The following is a 19,458-nucleotide window of genomic DNA, read 5'->3' on the forward strand; positions in this document are numbered from 1 at the left end:
GTATGATAATTTGTGATGAAAAAAAAATTATGTTCAATAAGATTTACATGTGTTTATTAACTGTTTATTAGATAAGTTAGCTTGGCTGTTAGAGCTGTGCTGACAGGCTTGCCTCGGTTGCGCTCAAATATAGTAGTTTGACGACGACTCTTCCCTGCGCTACATCAATGCTTGGCCCGGCATCTTCCGCATTAGCTAAGGGATGCTTTGCGTTTATGTGGTATTTGAGACTGCAAGAACTCCTACAGTAAACTAATTCCGCAAATCACAAAGTTAGTCTTGCCGAGGTTTCAATTGGGAAGCTTCTTAAATACATTTTCCCTGAAGTAAACCAGGCGGCTTCATAGCTGCATCCATGTTAGCATGTCACGTTTGATGTGATAATTTCATACACAAGGCATACACACAGGTTCGAAGACTCGTTCTCGCCCCCTACAGTGCAATTTGGCTAAGTATACATTCACGCAAAAATATCAAGGTGAAAGTCATCATAGCTTGTGTGTATAGACCCAGTTCCCAACCCAACTTTGAGAATAGATTAACGGCAACATGTTTTTTATCGCGCAATAAGAGTCTCACGTTAACGCCGATAACGGCCCACCACTAATCTTGTACATTTGTATTTTTTGTCATATTTGTATTTTTTGTATTTTTATATTGTAAATTATGCTCTATGCTCCCCCTAGCGACGACCGTCCATGCTAATCAGGGACGGCACTCTGAACAGCATCGCTGTCCGTCCATCCATGCAAAGATCAAGCAGTCATCGCTGTCCGTCCATGCTAAAACTCCCCCTAGCGAGGACGTCCATATGGACATCCATGACGCTCTGAGGGGTTTAGCCCCTACTGCACTTAACACCCAACTTCACTTCGACGGTAACAAACGGCCAACCATGTGTTTACCCCAATAAAAACTATATCTAACGATCTTAAAACATTTTTTTTTTTTATAAAACAAACGGATTGATGATTGAATAATAATACACAATAATACAACAACCGGGAGTGAGTATCCTCACGGCCGTATAATGACGCCTTATTGGACATGGGCCAATGGGTTTGGTGTAGAGTGCCATGCCTGAACTAGGCTTCACTCATATGCTGCTTCAGAATGGGATGTGGGTGAGACCTCAAAGAAAGCTTTCTCAAAATGATGTTACCACTTTCCAATTCAACATCTATCACATCTATGACAATGAAAGGGCTCCCAAAAAAGTATTCAATATGAGAGATTAAATCGTATTTTCATGTTTGTGTGTGTATGTGTGTGCACATGTTGCGGTGAGATGTTGGTATTAATTGTGTGAGAAAGTCCTGCACACAAGGTTACTTGCGCTTTGTGTTTTGATACTTGCGTTTTAGATCGCCAAAATAGGGGGGTATGGGTTAAATCAGAGCAAGAATGGTCAAAGTAAGGTTAAAATGAAACATACATTTAATAACATTTCAAATGATTTACAAGGCAAACATGTTACAAAATGAAGGTTAACGAGGTTAATGAAGGTTTCGAGTTATACTAAACTGAGGATTTGGAATGGGGCTTCAGTGAACACCCGGCTCAACAACAGACACAAGTTTATCAAAAAGACTCGTCAATTTATTACACGCAACAATAAAACATACAGCGGGTATTCAAAGACTGGTGCCACTGATAAAATAAGATGCCTAGATAGCCCAGCTAACAACACTACTGCAAAACAGGCACTGCAAGTACACAAAGCATTAACATGCAATGAGGGAGCACACACACTAAAACGGCAACAAGATGCAATAGGTGAGCACACACACTAAAAACGGCAGTGAGGTCGCACGGCAATTAATCCCTCTAGTCTGAATATGGATGGACATACATACAACCTATCTGGTCAGGGCCCTCACTGTACACCTGCAATTACAACAAACAAACAACATCGTCTAAAAAGAACCAATAAAAACCGGGATAGCAACTTAACCTGTCTTGTCACGCTATTCGCACAGCTTCGTCATACCACCAATGTCCGCTCCCTCTGCTGTGCCAACATGCCCCTTTTAAGGGGCTTGTCCTTCATTGGCATTGATTGTCAATTGGATAAGCAGTTTGGAAAGACTTGGAAGAAGGGCTTGGCCGGGGGCTTGGCCGGGGGCGTGCGCGATGCTAGGTAGGTCGTGGTCCACCCACTTCATCTGTTGGCAGCAATACTCCGAAAGAAAGACATCACAATATTACAATGATATGTATTACACCTTCGCTACCATGATTATTGTAAATCAGAGAGACAGAAAGCAAGATGTGGGGAAGGAAAAGGACAGTAGGACAAGCCAGAGCTGAGGAGAAGGTCTCAGGAGATCAAGAATCCACAGAACAATGCGTCACCATTCCTTTTATACACAAGAACAACCAATCAGACCAAATCTTGACCCTTACTTATCAACATATGACTAGCAATGCTACAGTAAGTTATACAATGGGGTGTGAGAGCCATCAAGTTGAGACTTGCAACTCCAGATTTTATTATATGAGAGGTGGGGGCGGGTTGACACACACACACTCACATAGATACATGCACCCAAACAAATGGATTCACGTAGGTAGGCAAACAAACCCATATAAAGGTACAGTGCACACATTAATGGCACACTGACAAATATACATGGACACAAGACACACACACACAATTTGACTGAAGCCACTCCACTTGTATTTTCTCCCTATGAATTAGTGATGCTACACAAATTGTCAGGTCCTACCCATTCACGGCAGAATTAATATTAGAGGAGGCTTTTTTTCTCACGTTCAACATGATTTGCATGAAAATGACTCGCCAGGCGATTAGGATAGACTGTGGGTTTCTAAATGCCTAGCAAATATCTTTTGTAAAGGTGTCCTGGGGGGGAAATAATGTATACCTACACGTACACACGTGTTTCACCTACTATTATATTAGGGGGGGGGCAGATCACAAAATAAGTTATTTAAGGTTAACTTTCCTATAACACAGGTGTATAGCTTGCTCTTTTATTAAACAAACTAAACAACCTCATGTTATTTATCTTATTTACACGACGGCATGTCATTTCTGTCTCTACATGGTCGCTGTTAGATTTCTCCTCTGCTCTCTGTAGCGCGCACGGTGGAGTTCCGCCCCGATGCGCGCACACACTGACTCTGTGTTTGTGTCCGTGTCTGCCCCCACCTCCACCCGCCCGCCACCGCTCCAACCCCCCGCCACCGCTGGTGCTAGTTACAATCAGCTTGACAGTCTGACTATTTGTTATTGCCTCATTACCACCTCCAATAAAGTTGTGTTTGAACTGCACAGCATGGTGGGATTGTTCAGCAAAGACAACGCACTGTTGCCAGGCGGGAATTTAGTCTGCCAGCCAGGAGGGAACTTGTGAAATGATGGGTTAGCTTTGGGTTAGGACAAAAACATCACAGAAGAGTGTGTGTGTGAGTGAGAGAAAGACAGTGAGTGAGAGAGAATGCCTTGCGCGTGTTGGGGGATGTGTGTGCGTATGTGTGTGTGTGAGACAGAGAATACATTGTGTATTGGTAGATGTGTGTGTGAGAGAGAGACAATCCATTGCATGCGTGTCCACATTTGCATGTATGTTCATGTATTTTCTTCAGAGCTAATTAGAAAAGTCAGATGTGGTCCGCAAGTAGTTGGCTGGAGGTCAACATTCAGAGTTAATTAATAAACACCAAAGTTTTATTGAGAGAAACTATTTAAAGGATTTAGGCTCTTTCTTTAAACCTATACTCATCCAGAATGTGGGTGTCAGGGTATGAGGTGGGGTAGGACCCAAATGCACGAGAGTACTGAGGCATTATGAGGAACAGAGGTTTAATTCTTAAAACGTGACACAGAAGGGTACTCACACGACAAAGGGTAATGCCAACGAGAACTGAACGAGACAGGTGAAGACAATGAGACAGGGAACACTAGGACAGGGAAAAACCTAAAACGGGGGCACGGCTGTGGCCGTGACAGTGGGGTTAAGAGTGTGCTAACCTTTAGTATTAAAACAACAGGTAGGACTTTGCATTAGCATGCTTGTAGTAAGTGTTAGTTAAAAGGTAATAAGGCCCTTAAAAGATGCTTGTTAACATTAATATTTGTTATTAAGACTAACTCACCGTTACGGGAAAGTTACGGGACCTTATCACCTCTTATTTAACACTTATTACAGGCACCTGGATCTATAATGCTTCCAAATAACATTACGTGAGCTTCCAGCATGGACGCCTGATGTTGCTGAGTGTCCCAGAGACACTCACCAGTGACTGTGTCCCACAGTCTAACCTCCTCTTTCATCCCTACCTCTTTATCCATCTCTCCCATTCCTCCTGTCCTCTCCTAATCCCTCCCTCCTGCCCTCTCCTCATTCCTTCCTCTCCTCTCCTGCAGGCGTTCGATGCGTTCATCTACATCTTCTTTGCATTGGAGATGGTGGTCAAGATGGTGGCACTGGGGATCTTTGGACAGCGTTGTTACCTAGGAGACACCTGGAACCGGCTGGACTTCTTCATCGTCATGGCGGGGTAGGCCCCGGCTGGAGGGAGGCGGGGGGGAATGTGGAAAGGGCAGGATAGAGGGATGGGCAGGGGGTTAGTCTGGGGGCAGGGTGGGGGACTTTTTGTTCAGGACAATCTAAACCCTGCTTGTTTGATGAGACCCCAATTTTGTGTTTTTTGCATCTGAGGGCTACAAATTGACTGTTATTGTTTTTAAACATATCTAACAAGTAATATCAATACCTTTGTTGGTCCGATTTCCCATTTCACCATCTTTTCTTTACATCAGTATCAATGAAGAATGCATAAGTGTGTGTCTGTATGTCAGTGAAAACTACGGTGGCCCTGAAGTGCAAATCACAACAGCAAATAGAAAAACGCAACAGCAAATTATAAAACACAACAGCAAATATGAAAACATTTCAACTAATCATAAAGCACAACGGCAAATATGAAAATTAAATGCCAAATAGGAAAACACAACAGCAAATAGGAAAACTCAACAACAAATCCTAAAGCACAACGGCAAATAGGAAAACAAAACGCCAAATAGGAAAACACAACAGCAAATAGGAAAACACAACAAATCATAAAAAACAACGATATTAACTTCTTACGGAAAAGGTAGGGCCTATCTAGCAGAGGACGGACCTTCCTGATTGGTGAGACGGACTGTCTGTCTTAACAGGAAGGAGAGCATGTATTTTTAAAACATGAGTCCCCCGAAGATACTTTCGCTATTTTTAAGAATGATTTTGATGCAGGGCATACTATAACGTGATAGCTGATATGTTATCAACCAATCACAACATCAGGATGAGTATAAGCACGTTTGTCAAATTAGTTCTAGTTATTGGTGTTCGTTGGCATACAAAGTTAGTCTTCAGTTATAAGCCTAGTTAGTGATTTGAGCTAGCAACAATGAACTGCAGATTAAGGGGCCCCTTATCGTCCAGATAGCTCTCAACGTTCGGTAGGAATTTCAGGTCCACTTACTAAAAACAAACTTGACCCTCTTACTGGACATATTGTATAATAAAATGTTTTATTGAATGCAATTGGTTGCCTTGTATATTCTGTTCTATTTCCCAAACTCCTTTCTTGTCTTAAATTGAGTAGTTGCTGGTGTGATTGCAATTAGATTCAACTTGCATCAAAGTGCTACAAATGTTAAAGTTCAAGTCTTTTATTGTCAGATGCACAGAACAACAACGACAAACCTGGCATAACATAAGTACACAAAACACAACAAATGTTGTTAACATGGTAAATTGTAAGTGGGCTGATGAATAAAAAAACGTGTTTAACAAGTCCCAATTACTTCAATCGTCGAAAGTTAAATGTTCAGTAGAACAGTAGTCCTCAATAGGCTACAGTACAATAGCTAGCACAGCCATTTCTAGCTCTGCTTCACAATATGGTTGCCTATTGTTATAGGTTAATCATGTAATGCATAAATGTTAATAAAGTATGAAACAAATACATGATATAGGTAAACACCGAGAACTGCGCTGACCAGCTGTCTCCGGTGTTTACCTACATCTTCAACACCTCCCTGGAGACATGCCATGTGCCAGCCTGTCTCAAGTCCTCCACCATCACCCCTGTGCCCAAAAAGCCCAGGCCAACTGGACATAATGACTACAGACCCGTCGCCTTGACCTCTGTGGTAATGAAGTATTTTGAGCGCCTGGTGCTGGCACACCTTAAATCCATCACAGACCCTCTACTGGATCCCTGCAGTTTGCCTTCAAAGCCAACAGGTCTGTGGACGATGCAGTTAATATGGCCCTCCACTTCACCCTACAGCACCTGGACTCCCCAGCATCCTACGCCAGGATCCTGTTTGTCGACTTCAGCTCTGCCTTTAATACCATCATCCCCGCCCTGCTTCAGGACAACCTCTCCCAGCTGAACGTGCCTGATTCCACCTGCAGGTGGATCACAGACTTCCTGTCTGACAGGAAGCAGTGCGTTAAGCTAGGAACACAAGTCTCTGATTCCCGGTCCATCAGCACTGGATCTCCCCAGGGCTATATCCTTTCTCCTCTGCTCTTCTCCTTGTACACCAACAGCTGCACCTCCAGTCATCCGTCCATCAAACTCCTGAAGTTTGCGGACGACACCACCCTCATTGGGCTCATCTCTGGTGGAGACGAGTCTGATTATAGGTGTGAAGCGGACAACCTGGTGACCTGGTGCAGCCAGAACAACCTCGAGCTCAATGCTCTCAAGACAGTGGAAATGGTTGTGGACTTCAGGAAGAACACAGCCCCACTCACCCCTATCACCCTGTGTGACTCCCCAGTCAACACTGTGGAGTCCTTCCGCTTCCTGGGCACTATCCTCTCCCAGGACCTCAAGTGGGAACTGAACATCAGCTCCCTCACCAAGAAAGCACAACAGAGGATGTACTTCCTGCGACAGCTGAAGAAATTCAACCCGCCAAAGTCAATGATGGTGCACTTCTACACAGCCATCATTGAGTCCATCCTCACCTCCTCCATCACCATCTGATATGCTGCTGCCACTGCCAAGGACAAGAGCAGACTGCAGCATATCATCCGCACTGCTGTTGTTGTTGTGTTTTCCTATTTGCTGTTGTGTTTTCCTATTTGGCGTTTTGTTTTCATATTTGTTGTTGTGCTTTATGATTTGTTGTTGTGTTTTCCTATTTGCTGTAGTGTTTTATGATTTGCTGTTGCGTTTTTCTATTTGCTGTCGTGATTTGCACTTCAGGGCCACTGTAGAAAGCACCTCAGTGCATGTTTTCTAGTTGTAGTGCCCTCTTTATGTCTGTATATAGGCTGATACTGGAGGCCAGTGCAGGTTTTTCCCAATCAAATTACAGATGACCATCGTCCATCACGACAATGTCCATTGTCCTAAGGCTAACATATCACGAGATCTCTCTTTCTCTTTTGTCTTCCCTTGACGATTGTCTACTTTTCTCTCCTCCCTCTCCGTTAAGACCATTTCATAGAAAATGTGTTAACACACTACACCCTCTTTGCATTAGTTTGAGTGTGTATGTGTTTTTTATTTGTTCTGTCCAAAGTTGTTCCCTGTGGTGTCTGTAACATTTTGCCAGACTACAGCGGGAACTGAGTTTGTCCTGAAGCAGTGCTTAAGAGTGTTTGACCTGGCTTTAATGCCAGAGCACATTGCTGCAGCTGGCCCGTACATTGTTAGCCAGTCTGGCATTTCATTTTTCTTCCGTCTCTGGTAAAGTCTCCCACCCGCCCTCCTCAGAGGATTCAGAATGCAGCGGCACGCCTGGTCTACAACCTACCCAGACGCTCCCACGTTACTCCGCTCCTCATCTCCCTCCACTTGCTACCCATCACGGCCCGCATCAGATTCAAGACCCTGGTAGTGACCTTCCGAGCAGTGAACGGGACTGCACCCAACTACATCAAGTCTCTCCTGCAGCCTTACACCCCTACCCGCCACCTAAGGTCTTCTTCAGACAACCGCCTGGTGGTCCCACCGCTCAAGACCGCCCGGTCCCAACACAAGCTCTTCTCCTGCCTGGCCCCCCAGTGGTGGAATCAATTCCCCACCTCCATCAGAGACACAGACTGTCTCTCCACCTTCAAGAGAAGGCTCAAGACGCACTTGTTCCGGGAGTACAACGGTACTTAGGAATGGTTTGCTGAACCCAATGCTACTTTCCTCAAGGATCACAATGACTCTTGCTTAGAGACTTGTTGCTCTTGTTGGTTAGTGGCAACTGATTAAAACTGTTGTATTCGCTGCAAAATATTATATTTTAGTCGCTTTGGATAAAAGCGTCTGCTAAATGAATACATGTAAATGTACATAATGGATAGTTGTAGTATGGGGTTGAACCATTGATGACCATTCAATCTTTTAACCTGCTGAAATCTGTTACCTTGATGCAGTCACCTTGATGTGGCTTTGTTGTGTTAATGTGATCAATGTGAGTCTGTACGTGTGTGCGTGCGTGTGTGTGAGAGCAATCCTTTTTTCCTGCGGATTCTGCTGCTTGCTGTGCTACAGTACATGGAGAAGAGTGCAGACCAGGCTTAAAGGTCCCCCCTGCACACACACACTACGTCTCTGCTCACTCCTGATCCCACTGCTGTGGATTACCACTTCTCGGGGAGAGAGGAACACAGGGGTTACACATAGAAGAAGGATACTGGAAATAATACTGTACACACACACACACACACACACACTGTCTCGGTCTCTCTTCATATCTCTCTCACACATATTACAGACAGACACCATTGAGGACATGTTACACACAGTCACCATTGAACACTGAGGACAGATGAAAGAGTGAAAGATGAAGGGAGGAGATCCAAAAAAAGGAGTGTAAAAAAGAGAGAACAATTAGAGAGAGGTCTGCAGCGGACCGCTAATTACTCTCATAAACACACAGGCTGATTGATGTGTACGGAAACAGCTGCTTCTACAGTAACACACACAAACACTAGGGCTGTCAAAGTTTATGCGTTAACGCAATCTCATTTTAACGCGACAAAAAAAAAATGGTGCCGTTAACGCAGGTTTCTTTTTGACCCAGGGAATCACCTGTCGTCACATGATTTCAACTGCAGACGGTAGAGGAACGATGGAGAAAGGGATTTTAGATGGGAAGTTCCACGAGAAGGCTTGGTTGACACAACTAAGGCTGTGTGAAGCCTACTGATTCTCAGGCTGAGTTTAGTTATTACCGAAGTACTTCCAGCCGAAACTATCACATGCAAGCAAAGCACACAGCTAGCAGCAGCATTCGCTCCGGGAATATATGGCAGACAACACTCGCAAAAGAAGCGAGCAGCTGACTGGGTTCAACAAGCTAGAAACTGTATTGTTCAATATTAAGGTCAATCTGTGGTAGGCTTAAGTATATGAAGTATGTTTGAGTGAGATTTGAATATTATGGAGCATGCTATGGTGATAGGCTATGAGACAACATGTGTTAAATGTATTTTATATTCCAGAATAAGTCTAATTTTGTGGATGTTTATAATACAGCAGTATGTTTGTGAGTGAATAAAACTCCCTTATAATTTAAGTTGTGTTCCATCAGAACTTGTTATATGGACATTATCATCAAGTTACGCCTATCTGTTAAGCCTAAATTAAGTACACCCTTTTAATGTTATTTCCACAAAATTAGTATTTATTGGGGTAAAATTTTAACAGATCAAAATAGATGCTTCACAGCCCTAATATGGTTCCATAACACTACTGTAGAAGACACAGACTTCAGACCAGACTTCAGACCCCAGGGGCCTGTACTACGAATCAAGATTTGGCGTTAGCGAGGTAACTTCAGGTTCAACCCAGGGTTTTCTGTACTACGACGGTGGATTACTTGTTACCGGGGTAGATCGCCATGATAACATATGCTGAACGGCTAACCTGGTCGGGAGCAGGATAAGTTGGAGATCAGAGATCAACCGGTATGAAAACCCCGCCCATTAACTAAATCTTGACGATAATGTCTTCACCGACAGTAGATCCTGTGCAGCTTGGTGCGCTGATACTGTAGTGAGAGGTGTGTTCAGAAGAGCCAGAACATTTAGAGACCGACAAAACCCTTTTGCATTCCCTCATGAGTATCTTTCTAAAAAATATAGATTCTTAGCAGAGGGAATTACGTCTATTGCCAACTTCTTGAGCCGTATGTTGCCAAGACTATCATATTTTACAACGTCATCATTTGCTCATTTAAACATAGGCCTACATTTACAGGAAACTAGTAATGAAAACATTATTTGACATACTATTAGTTATCAACTTGGGAGGTTTCATGTTGATATGTTATCCCTATTCACTGTGTCTCCCCTTAACCCCTTTGTCCTTGGGTTGCTTTGACCCATTTTCTAATCATTTCCATATCAGAAATGGGGGTTTCTTTCAACCAAAACCTTTCAAACCAAAAAGAACAATGGGTATCTGTACAAAGCTCTTCACAGGTGATACATAAATGATCATTTCACTACTTTCATTGATTTTTGATGTTTCATTCACTTTCATAGCATTTTTCAAAAATAATAAATAGGACATTGAAAGAGAGAAGTGGTGAAAACCCCCACAAAAGATTCAAAAGGCACAACAAAAAAGTCACAAAAAGGTATAAAAATATCAAAACGTAGACAAAAGTTTAACAAATACATCCTCATGTGTTCTCCCTCCCCTAGGAACAGGAAAAATATGTCAGTGTAACTAAGTTAAGTGTCGTTCAGTCATGTACGATCTCTTCTCATATTCCAGTTTTTCTGTCTCCAGCCAGTTTTTAAATTAAAAACCTTATAATCGAGCTCCAGGGTTCTTTGATACAGGGCCCTCACACTGTCTGCTCCAACCTGAAACAAATGAAGAACATTGTCCCTTTGCAAGGCACACTTGGAGAAAGTTGAAGGTGTCCATTTGACTACTGTGGTTTTTTGCTTATACCTTGTGTCTTTGTCTTGGCCTTGAAGTGGAGGCCCTAGGCTCAGGGGGAGGAAGAAGTTCCTCTTCCTGCTGAGTTCAACACAATAGAAATGTAATCAATTGAGTCATATTTGAAATGAGCACTTTAAGGACTTGTGTCTTATGTTGAGACCACCACAATTAGTAAGTCATTACAGACACAGTCAAACGTTCACACACTCTCACCATCTGTGTTGCAAGTGGTAAATAAAACTCAAAGGTGTACCCCCAAAATGAGCAGGCAGACACAGTTTCCTGATCATCTAGGACCTCCACTTGAGAAAGTAAATGGTATATTTCATCCATATTCAGCAACCATATATGGCATACATACTGGCGTATGACTATTAGTTTCACTGTTACCTCTGTATGGCACGGTGGGATGACAGTGGGTGGTGGCAGCAACACCACTGTATTTCCTGTCACTGCAGAGAACAGTAATACATTTCACTCCTACAATATTCATAAATAATTGTTGAATGAACATGGTCACATAGATTACTTGAAACATACATATGCCTGGGCTTCCAACCTGCTGCCACCAGTTGCCTAATTTTTCTTCCTGTTGGCTGCAGGCAATTTCATTGTTCTATAGGCCTTTTGTAGCTATACAATATCCTACAAAAGGGACTAATTCAGGCAATTCAGCCTTGTACTTGTTGGCCTTAAAATATGTGCAAGTATTGCCTACTGCTACTTACCGTTTTGAATAATGGTTTTATATTTATTTAGCATTTGCTCCCACGATCGTTTGCCACTGCAGGGTTGCAACTAAAATAATACAGCAACAAAAGTTTAACGTTGCGGAATGCACCCGTGTAATTATGGTCACATCTTCAATAAGTCATGTAGCTTACGCATTTACAGCGTATGCTATTTTTTTCCAGCTTGGCAGCAGCGACTTTGTTGAAATTTGCCTGTATTATGTCTGTATTCCTGATATGCTTGTATTACAATATTTCACGCAGGAGGAGTAGACAAAGTTTGTAAGATTGTCTGCTCCTCCTCCGTGAAATATGCGGCTCTTGTTTCGTCCATGTTTGCGATTGGACATACGGTTCAAACACCGCCCCTTTATGTGAACGCGCACGTCTCTAGATTGGAAAGATCTGGGTTGAGTAAAGGCCGATTTATAGTTCTGCGTTTTTACGCACACGAGGAACGCCCCCTCCGTCCAAAAATGGCCTCTGCGTGTCCACGCAGAGCTCTGCGTGTGCCTTCTGATTTTCCTGACTGTCCGTCTGTCCGTGCGTCTTTTTACGGATACCCCTTGGCTATGATTGGTCCGTATTAAGAACCGTTTGCGTCAGGGGTGGGAGCGGGGTTGCCGTGACCAACAAGAGAACAGAATCCTTTGACCGCCATTGTTGTAAGTTTTTACAACTCTTATTTCAGCTAAACAGTACATGTAAATCAGCATCTGAATTAAAATGTGACGAGAAATGGGCAGTGTAGTTGCTGAAAATGTGCTTATTTTATTGATGAAATGGTTCATTTGTTCATCTGCTCCGACCTTTCGATAACCTAGCTAGCATCGCAGTGCAGCGTCATCTACTGTTCTGGCGGTGAATTGTTTTCAACACGCAGAGCCAACGGAGTTGTATAAATTCAACCAGTCCGTCCGACTCCGTCCGACTCCGTGCGTGCGTCTGTCCGTTAACGGAGACGCAGAAGTATAAATCGGCCTTTAGAGAGTTGATAACCGCCGTCGTAGTACCGCTTATCGTGACTGCAATTGTTAAGGCCGATTTATACTTCTGCGTCTCCGTTAACGGACAGACGCACGCACGGAGTCGGACGGACTGGTTGAATTTCACCGCCAATTCACCGCCAGAACAGTAGATGACGCTGCACTGCGATGCTAGCTAGGTTATTGAAAGGTCGGAGCAGATGAACAAATGAACCATTTCATCAATAAAATAAGCACATTTTCATCAACTACACTGCCCATTTCTCGTCACATTTTAATTCAGATGCTGATTTACATGTACTGTTTAGCTGAAATAAGAGTTGTAAAAACGTACAACAATGGCGGTCAAAGGATTCTGTTCTCTTGTTGGTCACGGATACCCCGCCCCCACCCCTGACGCAAACGGTTCTTAATACGGACCAATCATAGCCAAGGGGTATCCGTAAAAAGACGCACGGACAATCAGGAAAATCAGAAGGCACACGCATAGCTCTGCGAGGGCTCTGCGTGGACACGCAGAGGCCATTTTTGGACGGAGGGGGCGTTCCTCGTGTGCGTAAAAACGCAGAAGTATAAATCGGCCTTTAGGCTTCGCGTAGCCGGGTAACTGAAAGTAATCCAGAGCATGTTGATCTTGATTCGTAGTACAGGCCCCAGAACTGAGAATGTACAAACCTCCCAGCATTTAGAGTTGGCCACACAAAACAGTGGTGCTGGAGAAACACTCCTGTTCTGTTTCTGTGCTAGCGCTAGCTAGATGCTAATCATCTGCAGCCATAATAGCTTGTTGAGGCTGGTAGCAAACTACCTGGAGGGAGTTCTACTGGTGCTTGGCGATACAAAAGACAGTTCAAGTGACTCTCCTCCTCTCTTCTATTCTCTCATGTTTATACATGCCACTCTGCTCCAACTGGCCACCCTCTGCATCCTAAACGTTCTGGTGTGGACTGCAAGTATACTTTTCAGTCAAAACAAATGAGGCAATGAAGTAGTAGGTCAGTCACTGTTTGGCATATATATATCATCCCCCCACACTCCCCAATCAGATAACATTTTCAACTGTGTGGATGCCAGGGGGCACACTGTGTGTTCTCCAACGAGTTTGCTTGTTAGGGAAAATAGACCATCGCTCAGAGATAGAAGTGACATTTTGTGTGTTTGTGTGTGTGTGGGGGGATGTGACGGTTGAGGCAGATTAGCCCATTGCCCAGAGATGAAATTGACATAATGGGGATTGTGAAGCCCTGTGTTCTGTGTGTACCCTATTGTGAAGCTGGAGGCAGAAAATATAATCTCCTCTTCTTTCCTCTCTCCCTCCCTCTTTTCTCTCTTTCATATTCCACTCTCTTTTCTCTGTCTTCTCCCTTGTTCCCCATTGGCCTCTCTGGCTATTAATCCTCCTCTCTCCACTAATGTTAAAACTGTTGACTATAAGCATTCATGACTAATTTGTTATGAGGTATATGATTATTTAAATTTTTTCAACTAAAATGACTTTCAAGATGGCGCCGACGAAGGCAGCCATGGTAGCTAGGTGCGCTCTGTTTTGTCTTGTTTTGTCTGTTAATTCAGTGTTCTACCAAGATTTCCGTGATTCTCTAACAAGAGAAGTACTTGTAAAGTACTTCTAAACATCAGGACTACAACTCCTGTGGATTTATTTCCCACTTTTCTGCTTCCAGCGGCAGAATTAGTGGGAATTATAGTCAAAGCCGCCCTCGGCTTTGTCCTAGCAGCGAAGCGCCGTAGAAGAGGCAAACGAGCCGGTGCACTGGTGCGACTCCGTCGGCGTGGGGCACGCACAGCGTTACCAGGGATATTTCTCTCCAACGTGCTTTCACTGAGGAACAAACTGGGTGAACTTCAGCTACTGATGTGGAAAAACAGAGACTTTCATTCATCTTCCGTTCTGTGCTTCATGGAGACATGGCTGAGTGAACTGATCCCAGACTCTGCGCTACAGCTAGCAGGTTTCAAACTGCTGAGAGCGGATCGTGACCCTGTGCTCTCTGGCAAAACGAAAGGTGGTGGTATTTGTTTTTACATTAACAGTGGCTGGTGTGAAGATGTGACAGTGATTCTGCAGCACTGTTCTCCTGATCTGGAATCATTTTTTATTAACTGCAAACCTTTTTACTCGCCACATGAGTTTGCTTCATTCATACTGGTCGGCGTCTACATGCCCCCTCATGCTAGCGCCAACGAGGCTCAACGTGTGCTCGCCAACCAGATATTGTGCGTGGAGCATGAAAATCCGGATTCCTTGGTTATTGTGCTAGGCGACTTTAACAAAGGCAATCTCACTCAAGAACTCCCCAAATACAGACAACTCATCAAATGCCCTACCAGAGAAGGGAACACTTTGGATCACTGCTACTCTACTATCAGTAAAGCATACCATGCAGTTCCCTGAGCAGAACTGGGTCACTCAGACCACGCCATGGTTCACCTGATTCCTGCATACAGGCAGAAGCTTAAGCGCTGCAAGCCTGCTGTGAGGACATCGAAACAGTAGACCAGTGAGGCTATGGAGGAACTGCGGGCGTGCGTGGATTCTACTGACTGGGATATGTTCATGACTGCCTCCAATAGTCTGGATGAGCTTACAAAGGCTGTGACATCATACATCAGCTTCTGTGAGGACTGCTGTATATCAACACGCACCAGTTCTCTGCTAACGACTCTGCTTCTGTCTGGAGAAGCCTCAGGCAGATCACCAACTTCAAGCCCAGAGACCCCCACTCCACTAACGACTCTCGTCTGGCCAACGACCTGAACGAGTTCTACTGTCGTTTTGAAAGACAATTGGACAGTCCTGAACAACCCCTTTCCACCCGTGAGGCCTCCCCCCCTCTACAGTGACGACCCTCTCCATTCAGGAGAGAGAAGTGAACAAACTGTTCAAGAGACAGAACCGCCGCAAAGCAGCTGGGCCGGACTCTGTTTCTCCAGCCACCCTCAAGAACTGCGCTGACCAGCTGTCTCCGGTGTTTACCTACATCTTCAACACCTCCCTGGAGACATGCCATGTGCCAGCCTGTCTCAAGTCCTCTACCATCATCCCTGTGCCCAAAAAGCCCAGGCCAACTGGACATAATGACTACAGACCCGTCGCCTTGACCTCTGTGGTAATGAAGTATTTTGAGCGCCTGGTGCTGGCACTAGGAATGGAGATTTTAACTGATTTCACTATTCGAATAGTATCCGAAATTATTTTCGAATATCCGGATAATCTATTTTGTTAATGTGGTTCCGTAATGTAATTAGCCTGACGTGACGCAAAGCATACAGTAAACACATAAACCACCACACATACTGGCAATAATTGGGACTGTTAATCTATTAGATAAAATAAGGGTTGAATAAAGAAAGCAAATGAAAGATCAATTTATTAACATGACGAAAAGACAATGAACTTGAAAAAACGCTGCGTCTTCAGACGTAGGCTCTTAATTTGGCGGAGAAGCGATTAGCCTATTATTATGTTAAATAAAAAGTAGGCTACATTGGACTAAATTAAACACATTGGGTAGGCTATCCTCGATAAAAACGAAAGACACACATGGAGAACTATTGCATATTAACTTGGATATTAACTTGGAACCGGAATCCTATAGGATACGGTGCGCCACCACACAATCCAAACATAAACAGCCGATTACGCTAGCTCTACATGGCTACTGGTAAGAAAATAAATAAGCCACAACTGCATTAGCCATACGCATTTTTATTCAGGAGAATTAGCATGTAAACATGCTCAGGGGAGAGGCGAGTACGGAGTCGATTTACGAGCAGGCCGGCGTAGAAAAGACTGCAGGACCTGAGGTTGCTGCGAGGTACTGCTTAGCCAAGACACTATGCTTCTTGTAGCGCCAAATGAAATGAAAGGAGACTCGCAGCAGAACACAGGCGTAGCCTACCATTTTCTAACGTCACAACTATTAGAATTCACAACACGACGGTTTTTCAATCAAATGTTTTTTTTTATTAAACTACGCTCAGAAGTATTCGAAAAAAGTATTCGAATACTAACTTACTTTAGGATATCCGGATATTCGATTAACCACGCCCATCCCTAGCTGGCACACCTTAAATCCATCACAGACCCTCTACTGGACCCCTGCAGTTTGCCTACAGAGCCAACAGGTCTGTGGACGATGCAGTTAATATGGCCCTCCACTTCATCCTACAGCACCTGGACTCCCCAGCATCCTACGCCAGGATCCTGTTTGTGGACTTCAGCTCTGACTTTAAAACCATCATCCCTGCTCTGCTTCAGGACAAGCTCTCCCAGCTGAACGTGCCCAATTCCACCTGCAGGTCGATTACAGACTTCCTGTCTGACAGGAAGCAGTGCGTTAAGCTGGGAATACAAGTCTCTGATTCCCAGTCCATCAGCACTGGATCTCCCCAGGGCTGCGTCCTTTCTCCTTTACTCTTCTCCCTGTACACCAACAGCTGCACCTCCAGTCATCCGTCCGTGAAACTCCTGAAGTTTGCGGACGACACCACCCTCATTGGGTAAATCTCTGGAGGAGACGAGTCTGATTATAGGCGGAAAGCAGACAACCTGGTGACCTGGTGGAGCCAGAACAACCTAGAGCTCAATGCTCTCAAGACCGTGGAGATGGTTGTGGACTTCAGGAAGAACACAGCCCCACTCACCCCCATCACCCTGTGTGACTCCCCAGTCAACACTGTGGAGTCCTTCCGCTTCCTGGGCACTATCCTCTCCCAGGACCTCAAGTGGGAACTGAACATCAGCTCCCTCACCAAGAAAGCACAACAGAGGATGTACTTCCTGCGGCAGCTGAAGAAATTCAACCTGCCAAAGACAATGATGGTGCACTTCTACACAGCCATCATTGAGTCCATCCTCACCTCCTCCATCACCACCTGGTACGCTGCTGCCACTGCCAAGGACAAGAGCAGGCTGCAGCGTATCATCCGCACTGCAGAGCAGGTGATTGGCTGCAATCTGCCTTCCCTCGAGGACCTGCACACCTCGAGGACCCTGAGACGAGCAAAGAAGATTGTGGCTGACTCCTCCCACCCTGAACACTCCCTGTTTCAGTCACTCCCCTTTGGCAGAAGGCTGCGGTCCATCAGGACCAAAACCTCACGCCACACAAACAGTTTCTTCCCTTCCGCTGTTGGCCTCCTCAACAAGGCCAAGACCTCACACTGACTGAATGTCTTAAACTATTTACATTTTGCACTACATTCAATTGCTGTAATATTTGTATTTTATATTGTATTTTATATTGTAAATTGGCAACTTATATTTGACTTATTGTATATTTTATTTTAATTGTATTCCACTTAGTATTGCTAGTTTATGTATCCTTAGTATAGTTAAACCACATATTTAAATGTAAGATTCCTATATGTTTACTGTATGCACCTTCCTGCCAAAGCAAATCCTTGTCTGTGCAAACTTTCATGGTGAATAAATCCCATTCTGATTCTGATTCTAAAAAACGTACTGTGAAATCTCTACCCATTATGTCCAAGCAAATGCCAGCTTCCAGTATAACTGAGGTGAACAAGCGAACCTTTTCAGAACATAAATAAATCTTGTTATCTAAAAAAATATATATATGATGGCCTCTCCAAAATGAGTGCCTCATCTTCACCAGCGGCTTCCATTTTTGTACAAAATATGAAAGAAGCACATCCTACTGTAAGTCAGTAACACACTCAGCCTAGATGACCAAACGCATAGTTCAAGGTACATGCTAATTTCTCATTAAAGAATTTACAGCCGGGAGAAATATTCTGGCCGGGTTTTGGTCGTGTTCTGAAAGCTGTAAAGAAGCTGACATAAAGGAATGTACAATGTAAATGTTACCTTTAAACATGGAGTAAAACAAAAGACCAGGATCATGGACAAGCAGTGAAACCAAGAGATGTATATCCTCCGAAGAGTCAGGTATAGAAAACCAACAGGACTTCAAAGTCCCAACTTAACCCCGCCCACAAAAATATTTGGTCAGGAAGTTGGGCCTGGGGGGGCACGTTTGGGGAAAAACTATGTCCGAACAGGAGCTTTGGACCAATGAAATGTCAGGGCGGGCATTATACAATGATGGACAGATGATCAACAGTAACGTAATCAACGTCACGAAAGAGTGTTTGGGTTGAACTTGTTTTCAACAAACAACATATTACGTTGCTCTGATTGGTTGAAGGTCTATCCAATTGAGCGAAGAGGCATTTGTTTCACGAGTTCGGTTGAAACACGCCCCATAGTCACAGCCCAACGGAGAGTTATCAGACTCATATTCTGACTAGAATTATGAGTATGACAACGTCAGGCTAATATAGTAAGCCTCAGGGCTCTTCTCTGGGAGTAGAAACATGCACACACACCCATGTTTCCAATGCTGTGACCATTCTCCTGTGAAAGTGCTTTGCGTTGCAAGGCAAAAACTGCTTTAACACGCTGGGAGTGAGTAGCTAACAGATTTCTGACTAACCAAACCACAACATTCTGCAAGCGACATTTAGAGAGACCCCTATCTCTCTCTCATTCTTTCCTACTCTCTCCCACCCTCACTCTTTCTCCCTCTCTCTCTCCTCTCCATTTCCTTTTTCCTCACTCCTTTTCTCTCTTTTTCTCTCTCTCTCCTCTCTCTTTCCTTATCTATCTGTTCCTCATTTTCTCTCTCTACCAGTCTCTTTCCCTCTCTGTTTTCATCAGTGTAAAATAAAATTCCTGTTAAACCACAGTTCTCCTGCTGTCTCTCTTACTGTAATCACCTTCTGACTCATTTATGTATTTTGACATTTGATAATTCAATATATCTCTC

The 19,458-nt window shown here is 44.0% G+C and overlaps 1 protein-coding gene and 1 pseudogene across 1 annotated transcript in view; both read left to right on the plus strand.

Annotated features, from left to right (window-relative positions):
* The window catches only part of cacna1ia (calcium voltage-gated channel subunit alpha1 Ia), a 442,500-nt gene that overhangs the window by 69,675 nt on the left and 353,367 nt on the right, over nucleotides 1–19,458 (plus strand). Inside the window, 1 exon segment of the mRNA XM_084676906.1 lies at nucleotides 4,394–4,527. Coding sequence (XP_084533032.1) covers nucleotides 4,394–4,527 — 134 coding nt within the window.
* On the plus strand, nucleotides 14,149–18,186 carry LOC146253648 (uncharacterized; annotated as a pseudogene).

This window comes from Hypomesus nipponensis, chromosome 17 (assembly GCF_054491055.1).
Source record: "Hypomesus nipponensis isolate SF chromosome 17, ASM5449105v1, whole genome shotgun sequence".
Lineage (NCBI taxonomy): Eukaryota > Metazoa > Chordata > Actinopteri > Osmeriformes > Osmeridae > Hypomesus > Hypomesus nipponensis.